The sequence below is a fragment of the Lathyrus oleraceus genome, chromosome 2 (assembly GCF_024323335.1).
Source record: "Lathyrus oleraceus cultivar Zhongwan6 chromosome 2, CAAS_Psat_ZW6_1.0, whole genome shotgun sequence".
NCBI classification, from domain to species: Eukaryota; Viridiplantae; Streptophyta; class Magnoliopsida; order Fabales; family Fabaceae; genus Lathyrus; species Lathyrus oleraceus.
In genome coordinates, this window is record NC_066580.1 from 375,371,027 (window position 1) to 375,385,126 (window position 14,100).

General features: G+C 37.0%; 1 protein-coding gene across 1 annotated transcript; it reads left to right on the forward strand.

Annotated features, from left to right (window-relative positions):
• The first annotated feature begins 7,256 nt into the window (after positions 1 to 7,256).
• Positions 7,257 to 9,056, forward strand: LOC127119582 (uncharacterized protein At1g27050). The gene is made up of 2 exons (XM_051049843.1): positions 7,257 to 7,645; positions 8,523 to 9,056. Exons 1-2 carry the CDS (start codon positions 7,457 to 7,459, stop codon positions 8,763 to 8,765), a joined length of 432 nt encoding a protein of 143 aa, XP_050905800.1. The 5' UTR covers positions 7,257 to 7,456; the 3' UTR covers positions 8,766 to 9,056.
• Positions 9,057 to 14,100: the final 5,044 nt, after the last annotated feature.

The following is a 14,100-nucleotide window of genomic DNA, read 5'->3' on the forward strand; positions in this document are numbered from 1 at the left end:
TCATGCTCCCACTAACCTTCTTGTAGACACAAGGCTCATCTTCATTCTTGATGAATCCATATTATTTTACTGTTTCATTAAAACGAAGATTCCAGCTTCTGGAAGCTTGCTTCAATCCATAGATTGATCTTTGTAACTTACATATCTTTTGGGCTTCTTCTGGTATGTCAAATCCTTTAGGCTATGTCATGTACACATCCTCAAGAAGATTCCCATTAAGTAAAGTAGTTTTGACATCCATCTGCCATATTTCATAATCATGATATGCAGCGATAGCAAGTAAAATCCGAACAGATTTAAGCATTGCAACTAGTGAAAAGGTTTCATCATAGTCAACCCCATGAATTTGTTTATATCCTTTTGCAACCAGTCTTGCCTTATAGGTATATACCTTACCATCCATGTCAGTCTTCTTTTTGAAGACCCATTTGCATCCTATAGGGTTAACTCCTACAGGAGGCTCTACCAAGGTCCAAACTTGGTTTGTGTACATGGAATCCATTTCAGATTTCATGGCTTCTAGCCACTTCTCAGACTCGGGACCAGTTATGGCCTCTTGGTAGGTCACAAGCTCATCTTGATCCATAAGTAATACATCACCTTGATCAGTTATGAGATATCCATATCTCTCAGGTAGGTGACGTATCCTGCTTGACCTACGCTGGTCTTTTTCTACTTGAGCAGGTTACTCTTCCACAACTACTTGTGTTTCCTGCTCTAATTCCTCCATAGGTGTATCAATGCTTTGTGATTCTTGAATTTCTTCAAGCTCTACTTTCCTCCCACTAATTCCTTTGGAAATAAAATCCTTTTCTAGGAAAACTCTTGTTCGAGCGACAAGCACTTTGCCCTCAGAAGGATTGTAGAAGTAATACCCTCTTGTTTCTTTAGGATACCCCACAAATAATCATTTGTCAGATTTGGGCTCAAGCTTAGTTGAAATTTGTCATTTCACATAAACTTCGCAACCCCAAATCTTCATGTAAGACATATGTGGTTTCTTACCACACCATATCTCATATGGTGTCTTCTCAACCTTTTTGGATGGAACACGATTAAATGTGTAAGCTGCTGTCAATAGTGCATGTCCCCAAAAGGAGTTTGGAAGATCGGCGTGACTCATCATGGACCGGACCATGTCTAACAGGGTTCGATTTCTTCTCTCAGATACACCATTCCATTGGGGTGTTTAAGGAGGAGTAAGTTGGGATAGGATCCCACACTTTTTCAGATGGTCATCAAACTCTAGGCTTAAATACTCACCACCTCGATCTGATCGAAGAGTTTTAATATTCTTACCTAGTTGGTTTTGTACTCCATTCTTGAATTCCTTGAACTTTTCAAAGGACTTTGATTTGTGTTTCATTAAATACACATAACCATATCTACTGAAATCATCAGTAAATGTGATGAAGTACTGAAAACCTCCTCTGGCTGGTATGTTCAGTGGTCCACATACATCAGTATGTATGAGGGCCAAAAGATCATTAGCTCTTTCACCTTTTCCTGTGAATGGAGACTTTGTCATCTTTCCAATTAAACAAGATTTGCATGTCTCATATGATTCATAATCAAAAGAGTCCAAGAGTCCATCTTTATGGAGTTTGGAAATGCGTTTCTCATTTATGTGGCCTAATCGACAATGCCAAAGGTAAGTTGGATTTAACTCATTAGGTTTCATCCTTTTAGTATTAATGTTATAAATAGGCATTTCAAGATCAAGGACATATAGTTCATTATTCATTTATGCAGTAGCATAGAATATATCATTCAAATAAATTGAGCAACAATTGTTCTTTATTATAAATGAAAAACCAAACTTGTCCAAACAAGAAACAGAAATAATATTCCTGCTAATTGCAGGTACATAATAACAGTTCTCTAACTGAATTATTAAACCACTAGGTAAAGTCAATACATAAGTTCCTACGGCTAAAGCAACAACCTTTGCTCCATTGCCAACTCGTAGGTCAACTTCACCTTTTGCCAAATCTGTACTCCTTTTTAGCCCCTGCACATTGGTACAAATGTGAGAACTGCATCCAGTATCTAATACCCATGATGCAGAAGTAGATAAATTAATTTCAATAACAAAATATACCTGAAGTTGAAGTCTCTACTCCATTCTTCTTATCTTCCAGGTACTTTGGGCAGTTTCTCTTCCAGTGTCCGGTCTTACCGCAATGGAAGCAGGTGCCTTCCTTTGCTATGCCTCCACTAGGCTTCAAAGCAGCAACAGTGGGTTTGGGTTTGGGAACTTCCTTGCCTTTCCCTTTATCACCCTGCTTGGTGGGTCTTTTGTTCTGTCTCTTTCCATTTCCGATCATCAGAATGGACTTCCCTTTTGACTTCAGATTCTGCTCAGCAGTTCTTAACATGGCTAGTAGTTCAGGAAGAGATTTGTCCATATCATTCATATTGAAATTTAGGACAAATTGACTGAATCTATCTGGCAACGATTGCAAGATTAAATCAGTCGCAAGTTCCTTTCCGAGGGGAAAACCCAACCTCTCAAGGTTTTCCACATACCCAGTCATCTTGAGCACATGGGGACCTACAGGGGCTCCCTCATATAACTTGCCTTAAAAAAGGGCTTTTGAAACTTCAAACCTTTCATGCCTTGCTTGCTCTTGATAGAGCATCTTCAGGTGTTCAATCATATCGAACGCTGTCATGTTCTCATGTTGCTTTTGCAACTCTGAGTTCATGGTAGCTAGCATGAGACAAGCAGTTTCATTGGCATCATCGACATGCCTCTTATAAGCATCTCTTTCTGCCTTAGGTGAAGAACTAGGAGGTTCCTCTTCAGGAACAGGTTTCTCCAAGACATACAACTTTCTATCATGTTTGAGGACAATCCTCAGATTTCGGTGCCAATCCAGAAAATTTGTCCCAGACAATTTTTCCTTGTCAAGGATTGATCGCAAAATGTTATTAGAGGTGTTTGTTGTCATGGTAATCTACATGTAAATAATGAAAATATAAGTATCAATAACATATTTAATTAGGCCTTTAATTAAATATGCTCCCACTATTTTACTCAAAAAAATTGACCCTCACCATTTGATTCGGAAAATCCCGTTGGAAGATTTTCTAGTGGGTCGAGATCCACATTTCACTTTGTTTTAAGTCCACGTAGGCGGATTACACAAAACTAGGTTATTTAGGTAGGAACTCCTTCCAATTGTATCTAATACAACTCTCGAATATTTTAGTTTGGTGAATAACGCCTTATTCCAATCCATCACATGGATCATTTCCAACTCTTGCTTCTAAACATATATAATCTTATTATAATTTGTTTAGTTAAGTTTGACCAATTGTTTTAGCAATTGGATATTACAATTATCCCATCGCACCTTACTAATATAGAAGATGCACCTCGCGTAGGCGAAACCTACATTATCCGATACTAGTCTTGATGAGTGCTAAAACTTGGAAAGCATAAACTTAATATTTAATTTGAGGGAATTTACAATTATTTTGATCTCACCGGCTTATTTATCATATAAATCGTCTCTCGCATGCATCAACATACATTCACATGCATCAACATACATAATGAAACAGTTATGGCCCCTAGCACAATTGTTCTCCCAAGCCAATGAGAGAACCTAAGCTAACCTAATAACGATTTAAGCTTCTCCAAGCAAGATCTTCAAGGTTGTCCTCCTTTGATATTGAATTCTTCTCTTTCTACATAACATTACATTACATAAAAGAAACTCGTTTTACATACGAGGGAGTGAGATGAGAAAAGAAGTTACATTAAGAGATTAAAAGAGAGGCACGACACGCAGGTCATATTTTAAAAACCCAAAACAAAATAAAGGAAAACTAAGGCCATAACCGATCACCACAAGACAATAATCGCATAACTCTTGCACAGTCACAACCCTAATCGCATAACTCTTTGACAACACAACCTTGTGCCGTCATTAACCCTAATGCACCAATTTCACCCCGTCAAACACACCTCGATTGTTGATTCAGTATGATTGATCAATACGTCATTGCTTCACCATACTAATGTCGGATCAAGAAGCAAACGACCATTGATCGCTCAAAGGAAAACAACCATTAAGTGTTTGAATGAACGAAACAAAAACAGTATATCATATATACCGTATTCTGCATCAGGATTACTTATATCATATATATAACTTGATCGATCTCAATTGCATAACCTATGGACGATCGATGTATCGCTGCTTCACCATACTAATGTCGGATTCCGAAGCATAGTCAACATCAATCATCCAAATCGTACACACATGATGCCAAATTTAATTACTCGTTTATTCTTTGATTCATTCTGTCTTTTAATCATATTAATACAGAAAATACAGAAAATAAACAACTATCAGATGCATGGTTTCGTAAGTGGCTCTGATACCACTGGAGGAGAATAATGATCCATAACGCAGCGGAATTTAAAATTTCTCTTTTAGTGATCCTTACGAATGGGCATGATCAGTGATAGAATCGTTACCTCTTGTGGCGATTGTAACCTTTGATGCAGATCTACGAAGCGATCACGAACGTTGAATGATGACAACGCCTCTACTCATGCCACACGAACGGATTCCTTCAATCTCAGTGCTAGCTGCTACGAATGAAGGCTTTGAGTGAGAGAGAGAGAGAGAGAGAGAAACGAAATTGCAACTACTCAAATGCTTCTACACAAGGGTTCTATTTATAGAACCACTTGTGTGCGCTGCAAGCTAAAAAGCCCACTCAAGTGTATGTGGCCCATATCTTATAATATGCCAAAATCACTTAAGCGCGTGGTACCTTACCATATTTCGTATTCTACTTAAGTACACAGTACCTTACGATGTTCTACAATTCACTTAAGGGCACCGTACATTACGGTATTCCTTAGTTACTCTATCTCTCATCAATCCGTCCTTTTGTGTGTGACCCTGTAGGTTTTCGCGACATTGGCAATTATATTAAATCACGTATTTAACATAATAAACAGTGAGCGGTATCTAGCAACACATCACTACTACCCAAGACACGAAAATGTCATGTGATCTGACAAATCCTTTTGTGATAATACTTATGCATACAGTTACCATTTTGCCCTTATGTCTATATTGAACACAAGGCATAGACTGTGTCATCCTTGTCTAGTTCAATATTGGGCCCATAGACATTTATCCTGTTACACATGATGGACAAATTCCATCTAGGTCGCTCATGTCCCTTAGCATGCTTCGTGGAGTATCCATTAACTGTCTTTATGGTCATCCAGTTACAGACAACTTTTGATCAGCAATACGCCACTCGACTCTACATCTAGGGTCCATAGTGGTTTCAGGATGAAGGGTGGTATACACCATTATCACCATGAGAATAACTTATGACACTTTGCATAACATTCTATATAGTATTCTCATAGCGGGTCAATCCAGTATAAATATTACTCTTAATATTCATACCTATGTTTAAGACTTGATAACTCCTTATCCATGATCCATGAGATGTGATCATCAGTCTATACACATAATAGTCTTAATGCTTTAATGTTATCCCACTTCACAATAAAGCTCGACTATGGATACTTCAAGAATAGTATCCTTATGTTTAATGTGATCTCATGATTAAGTCACACTTGATACATTAAACGGACTAGTTATTCTAGGGACTTTATTAAACAAACATAATAAAGAAAAAGCCTTTTATTATTAATAAATAATTCGATACAAGTACCAAAAGTATTGACCTCTAGGGCTTACACCAACAAAGAGGTCATGGATAGTTATGCGCTCAAATATGAGAAAAGTGGGCCGACACCTGGCACCTTAAGAGGGCTTTGTAACCTCCCAACGGTTATTTTGAACTAGTATTTAAGCCAATGTTAGGTGAGAATTCAAAGGTGGCAATTTGAACATTTGCAGTAGGGGTAAAGCTTGAAGTACCAAAGCGTTTACGAGAAAAAAGTTACTCTCCTCACAAACAATGTATTTTTCCTCCACTTTATAGTTACAAGTCATTTAATCTTCGTAAAGCTTATCTTTTATCTTGTTTCACTTTATTGTTTATCATCTTTCTTTCAGTACTTTATCGTTTCTACTTGTCATTTTACCTTTATTATTTCCTTGACTCGTCAAGAGTCTCGTTTACACCCTTTCAACCAGTCAGAAACATTGTTTACCAAATAGTCGTACACCCAAAACACTAAGTCTGGGACTCCTTAGTCGGTCCTGCAAGTAGACTTCATATAGGAATGCTAGAGATTGTTGCGCAAAACAACACTTAGTCCTCGTTTTTATGGCCCTTATCAAATTACTAAGCTCATTGGTTTGGTTGCTTATCAAATAGACCTTCCTGCTGAAAGTAAGTTTCATCCCGTCTTTCATGTTTCTTTGTTGAAAAAAGTTGTTGCACCGGTCCCAAATCCTCAACCATTACCACCTATGTTATTAGAAGATTTAGAATTTAAAGTGGAACCTCAAGTTCTCATCATTGTCCATATTAATGATGCCAACGTGGTGAAGGTGCTCATTTAATGGAAAGACTTACCAGAATTTGAAGTAACATGGGAAACTTTTGAGGTCATCAACCAACAATTTTCTGATTTTCACCGCGAGGAGAAGGTGAAACTTTTAGAGAGGAATATTATTAGTAGACCTCCGATTACTAATGTGTATGTTAGGCGTAGACCCAAAGATCCAGTAAATTAGACCTAAATTAATTAATAAATATCATGTATAGAAGTAGAATAAAGAATGAGAAAGTTTCTCATTCAACTTGTTTTAGTTTGGTTTTGGAGATACTAAAAACTCTAATTTTAATGGTTGTATACCGTTAATTGTATATGTATAAGTACTATTGCAGAAAATTGCATGAAGTTATTCCCTATATAATTAATTGTATTTATATGTATTACTTTCCTCTTATTTATCAATACTATTTAGAATCTATAAGATATCATATGTACTTTTTTTACTAATACATAAGTCCTTTACTAACAATACCACTTGGAATTTAACTACTCCTCCACCTAATAAAAAAGCCATTAATCGTAAATGGATTTTCAAATTAAAGCTTTTAATGACACCACTGAAAAATATAAGACACGCCTTATTGTCAAAAGTTTAACCAAATAGAAGGAATAAACATTCAACCAAATTATAAAAATGATGACCATCAAGTTTTTTGAATTTTTTTCTACTAAAACATTGATTATCAATTAAATTAAAAAATACTACTATACAACATTAAAAAATGTTTTATAAATATATTTATAAATAAATTTTAGATAAAATAAAGCGTATCTGAGTCTAGCTACTCTCTTTCAAAGCACACACTACACACCACAACGAGTCGTAAGAGAGACAGCCCCTACTTTTCCCGCCACGACTTCAAGCGCCGCCGTCCACTGCCGGAGCCAGCGGAGGAAGAAAGACCCACCACCAGGCCGACGCCTCCTTCTGCGGTAGTCGTCATGGGTCTCCCTCTTGACTGCTCCGTCCTCGATCTCAAGTCTCGATTTGAGATCTACGGCTCCATCTCCCGCATCCGTATCGACCGTGACGCCGTCGGATACATAACCTTCCGGAATAAAGACTCGGCCGACGCCGCCATCGCCGCTGGCCACGACCCTTCCTTTGGCGTCACCGTCAATTCCAAAGAGGTACTTTTTTTTTGTTCCATTTTCACTCAGGGTTTCGAAATTTGCATTTGAAACGCTGCAGTTTCGTTGTTCAAATTTAAAATTCCATATTTTTTAAAAATTTGAAGTTTTGTTGTTCAACACTATCGACAAAATTTCAGCTAAATTTTAAGGGTATAGTAATTTTTTTGAAGCTTTGTAGAGTTTAAGACACTAACAATAAACCATGAAATAGAACATAGTAAATTATTAATTTAACCTAAAAATTTCAAATTTTGGTTAAAGTTTGAAACTTTCATAAGTTAGAGACAACAATGTGGTAATGCTTGAAAGATTAAACTGAGGAACTCTTTTTTTTCTGGCAACGCTGAAAAACTGGCTAAACTCGGGTTATGGTTCAACTGTGATAAAATCTGAGTTTGGACAAAACCAGGGTCAAACCGCTCAAATGACCAAACAGACAAAGGTAGACACATATCACGATTCAATCGGTTGAACCATCTAAGTTTGTTTGGTATTCAAAATGTCGTTTATTAGGGTTTTTAACTTGTGGTAGGCGTCACAACATATGTTTGTTATGGTAGTCTTCCACCTTTTTTTGAATGAACAAATCTCTTTAAAACGATGTTCATAGCTCTATGAGACACAACATTGTTTTGCATGAGTCTCTGGAGTCTTTGTAAAAAATCTTTGAGTTGGCAATAGAACGTGTGAGTTTTTTTAATCGGGGCTAGGCTACCTCCCAAATAGGCGACTCCTGCAATCAAACCCGAGTTCTTTTCCAAAATGAGAGTCATGTTGCAAACTCTTCCAGCACCATGTTGGAGGGTGAATTCCATTTTTATAATACTTTTTTATCGAAATATGAAAGAATGACATTGGTGTACTTGTGTAACAGGTTCAGGTGTTATGCGCAACGGATCCTCTAGCCATGTGGAGGGAAGGAGTTGGTAAGAACAAGGATAGTGTCTCTATGTCAAAGCTTGTGCGAGCTGATGTACCTTTGAGGAGACATGGAAGAAGTAATAAACTTGCTTCAGCTATAGGGAATACCAAAAGTAGTAACGATGGTTCTGGTAGCTTGGTTCTTGAAGTTCCTTCCAGAGGTAGAGAAATTGTTGCTTATGATGATATAATGTAATTCTAAAAGGGTTATCTTATTTTGGGTTTAGATCTGTGTAGTTTTTTCTATTCTGCTCTCTTATCATGTTTAGGAGGAAGATGCTCAACACGTGAGCTTGTAGGATGTAACTTATAGAAATTAATTATGTAATCTAGTTTGTGTTTTTGATGTTTGATGTCTATGTTATAAATGTAATGTGGTAAATAGTTGGGTTTAACTTATGGTGTCTTCTCGATTATTTGGATTTGAAATTGTAAGATTTTCTTCTGTGTAATGAATCTTAATAAACCTTTTTATCCCTTCCTTCAATTTGCTTGACTCTACTGTTTTGTCTCATGGCGTTTTGCTTACAAGTTTGGTTTGGTCATCAAGGTTGATTTGAATCTTTGATAATGTCATTATTCTGGGAACACTGTTTGTAGTGTGATTCAAATGTGGGCATAAGTTATAGCGTGTAACCAAACACGCCCACTTTCTCTTTCTCGTCTCCCTTGTAATACACCGTGGTTTTGCTAATGCTTCAATAGTGAGCCTTGACCAAACATGAGCATCATTGTGTTTTCTCACTTTTCCAAACAGTCACATAGACAGCAAGAATATGTTATGCATAAATCAATACATGGGCAACAAGAATTGATAGTGTTGTCTCTTCTTAAACAAGCCTTATATATCATGTTTTCTCACTTTTTTTATAAAGATTTATATGACACCAATGTCACATGCCAAATAAATACTCATTTAGAGAACCCAAGCTTCAACACAGATAGAACTACTTGAACTAATCTTGCAAGGAAAAAAAACCTTTCACAAAATCACAATTGTGATCTTTAAGGATACATTCATGTTAATGTTGGTCGCAGTACAACAATAAAAGAAAGTAAATATTTGTTTGTATCGTCTCTTGCGATATTAAAAATAATTCGATAATATTTATGATTTAAAGGGTGTTTGTACAAGAGTTGTTTTGTTGTATCAAATTCATCGTCATATCCTCATGCATCAAAGAGGTCTCCTAAATGAATGGTTCTGACTACTATTTAAAGAGGTATGCAGAGGTATTTTCGCATAGTGAGACCTTTAGCTCGTCCAACGAGCTTGCCTTTTTGTACCAGAAGTTGATGTCCAACTCATTCAAGTAGACTTTGCCGCCATAATTTCACTCATTGAGGCCCTGATTTTTCCCAACGAGTCAACCTTCTTTCACCTTGATGTTACTTGATCTGGAAGAAATATTTAAACCGCTTACTTCGTCCAGTGTGATTGTCATCTCGCCCCAACGAGTAAACTCTTGTTTCATAATGAAGTAACTTGGCTTGCAATAAAACTTTGAAACCTTTGAACAACCTTTGCTTGCCCAATAGACCAATTCTTTCACTTAGCGAGGAGTTCTTTAATTGGGTTTCCTGCTTCTAGCTGCGTGAGCCCTTGCTTCTCCTATCAAGGAACTCACTGGTTGGTTACCTTGTTTTTTGGGCTGAGTGAACCATTGCTTTGCCCAACGAATGTTATGCTTTCTAGTCGGGTGAGCCTTTGTTTCTCACATCGAGCATTATGCTACTAAGCTCTTGAGCTTTTTGATTTCCTTGGTCCTTTTTCATTTGTACTTTCGAACTACATACTTATGAAAACATAATTTTGTAATTAAGAGAATTTAATGTTAAGAAAATTGAGTTGCCTCTTAATAAGCATTTGTTTAATGTTATTAGTTTGATGCTTAACTTTACTTCAAGGTTCCTCTAGTGGGATGATGGTGGGTTCAAATGAATTAAAACATACATCATCATCTTTAATATTAACCTACATGATACCTTCATCTATGTCAATAAGCATTCTCGAGGTCTTCATGAATGGTCGTCCCAAAATGGCATGAATGTCAGGATCTTCCTTGATGTCCATCACATCGAAGTCTATTAAAAATGGCAATTTATATGCTTTGACTAAAACATTTTTTTGCTATTCCCATTAGACTTTTGGTTGACATATCTGCCATTTGTAATGACATCTGTGTTGATTCCACCTTGTGATCACTAATTCTTCTTATCACTGATAAATATATGATGCTTACACTTACACTAAAATAAACAAGTGCATTGCAAACCTCGATGTTACCTATGGTGAAAAGTAATGTAAATCCACATTGATCATCTTATTTTGGAGGTAGGTTTTATTAGATGATCTTGCAACTTTCTTCCCGCAGAAGGTTTCCTTTATCAATGTGTCTTTCGTGCTTGGCTAAGGTCTTATTGAAAAACGAAGGAATTCGATTTAAAACTTCAGTAACTGGGGTGTTTTTCAACAATTTCTTGAATAAGTTAAAGCACTTTGAATGTTGCATTTTCTTCTTGTGTTAAGAAGAAACTTGTAGAGAAGGTGGATGTTGAAAAAATGGATTTTTCAGTTTTTCTTTTACTGTTCTTTGAATTTTTTTACCTTCCTCCAGCTCATTTTATTCCTTCCGTTGGTATTATGTTCCTTGGCTATCTTGAACAATAACTATTTTTACTTTACCAATTGTGATGGCATTGCAATGTTCTTTTAGATTTGTTTGAGGGTTTACATTGAAAGCACAACTTTGTTGATTTGCAATTGTTTTTCTATTTGGTCAATTTATGTTTCAGGATTTTTTAATAAGGCATTAGTGTTTTTCTAATTGTCTATGGACAACTTCATAAACTGGTTTAGTTTATCCTCCAATTTTGTTGTTATATCTTGAGGAGGTGCTTGATTGTTGTTCTATTATGGTTGTCAGTTTGATATTCCTTCCTCTGATCTCCACCATTGGTTATAGTTATTTCCTCTTTAGAAGTTGTTATTCTAGTATTGCCACATCCTCAAAGTCGACTTCTTCAGCCGATGATGAACAAAACCATTTGGATGATCTCCGCTTCACAACTCCCAGTAAGCAATATGCGGATGTTTTGACATTTCGTGCATCTCTTTGAGTAGTTGAGGTAGTTTCGAGAATTTCTTTGTAAGTTCATACACAGTTTGGGTTAACAACTTGTTTTGTGCCAAGATTGCATCATTGGTGTTAGACTATGGCACGGATCTAGAAGGGGGGGGGGTTGAATAGATCCCAATTAAAAACTTGAGTCGGCTCTACCAATTTAAAAGAAAATTGGTTTTAAAAATTGTTTTAAGTGCGGAAGCAGCCGAGGAAAATTTTAGTCTAAAACGAACCGTTATTGGAAAACCGGATATGCGTTAAGCTAATGGATTTGAGATAAAATGAAATACTAATCACTACACAATATGCACACTCAATTGATGTATTTCACTAACTAGCAAGCCTAGTTCCAATGATCCAAAATACCAAATTAAACAGAATGTAAACTTAAGACAACTTTGGCTTAAGCAAATTCACAAACACTTGGTGTGCATACACTCCAAGAGATATTTGAGTTGAGTAAGTAGTTCAATTTTATCTAGTACAATAGACTATTGTACTTTGTATTCAAACAGCAGTTTTAGTTTCTTACTCAACTTATATCAAAGTTTGGTAAAATTGCTTAAACTAAAATCACTTAATTTTTGAGCTGAAAATCAGATTATGCAGAAAATTAAAGAAGACAGAGATTTGATGAGGCAGTTCCCCCGCCGTCCTCGCTTCGGGGTACGTCTGCCCTCAATTCTAAAACTAGAATTGAGATGATTAATTAGATATCACCTGTGAAATTTAATCGTTTATACAAGGATTGCAAAGCATGTAAACAACAGAACTTCCAATGTGTTGAAAGATGCTTCCTATCCTTGATCCTTGATTCAAGATGAATCAAGACCTTCGATTCCAGCCCCTTTGTTGAAGAATCTTCCGTTCTTCAAACCCTCGGCCCGGCTGATCTCAAACACAACGAGTCGAACCCGAATCCTTCACTTCAATGTCACCGAATCCGCTACTAGACTGAAGAAGACTTCCTCTTCTCAATCACCTTCGCTCGGCTGAATATTGATGAAGCGATTCGTCCACAAAACCCCCAAACACAAACCCGTATTGGAGGACAAAACCCTAATGGTTTTATTCAAGAAAGAACCTGCCACAAGCTTCAACTCGAACTGGATTCTTAGATCACAGCTTCGAACCTTATCACCTTTGCTCGATCACGAACCACATCAAAAGTAATTGTTTGCTGATGATGAGTTGTGAAATGTTGAAGATGAAGATGATGAGTCTTGGACACCTTTTTCACTCTTTCTTGTTTCCTTGAACACTTGAACTTGATTAGCAAAAATGTTAGTAAATAAAAGTGTTTTTAACTTCTATATATAGTAACAGACAAAACCAATTAAAAATAACAGAATTTCAAACATTGGAAATAACTCAGAAAACTGAGTTTACGCACGAGCGGTCGACCATAGGTCGGCGTGCGCTGACCCGTGAGTGATGCGCCGACCTCTATGGTCGACCCAAGGTTCTATGCGCTGACCCAGGGTTACTTCATTTAGCCATGCGCTGACTTCTGGTCGACGCAAGGAGTTTTTACGCTGACCCGTGAGTTATGCGCCGACCCTTATGGTCGACGCAAAGGAACATGCGCTGACCAATCTCAGTTCTGTTGAGCTTTGCGCTGGCCAGTGAGCTTTAAGCTGACCCCTATGGTCGACTCAAGGCTTTCACATCTGCATAAAACTGTGTTTTGTGATTTTCATGCATTTCGTCATGATTACACTTTGTCCACATATGTTTTTGATCATTATAATAGATTTAGACAAACGTAGAAAAGGATATGGTGGATGATGTGTTTCATTTGTTTGTAGACGTGCATGATGGTCTTTTGTCATCATCGAAACTTGCGATCGTATGTTGTCTGACTCTTTGTCTTTACATACTCCCCCTTTTTGATGATGACAACCTGTATAATTCAGCATGACGAACAACATGTGACCTGTATAATTCAGCATGACGAACAGCATGTGATATTGACACATTTTCCACACTCCCCCTTTCTTTTGTAATCTAAGGCTATCTGCAAAAAGCTACTGTTAGTTGTGGGCATTTTTGTCTGCCTGCTTTGTGCACCTTTCTCCCCCTTTGACAACATCAAAAAGAGAGACAGAGTGATTTTTCAAGATATCAAGGAAGTTTCACAGGAAATAACATAAACAGATAATAGTAACACACCAATGTCATTTCTGAGCAATAGTCATTTATAAGGAAAACAAGTAAAACATAGAGATACATTCAAAATAACAGTCAAACTACATAATGCATGTGAATATCTATGTCCTAGTGGCGGTGTCCTGGATGATAACAAATTCCCGGGTTTTTGTAAGGGTCAGCCAGAGATGATAGGTATTCGGTGACACCGTTCAGATTCTTGAGACTCATGTCGATCGACTTTTCTTGAAGTTCAAA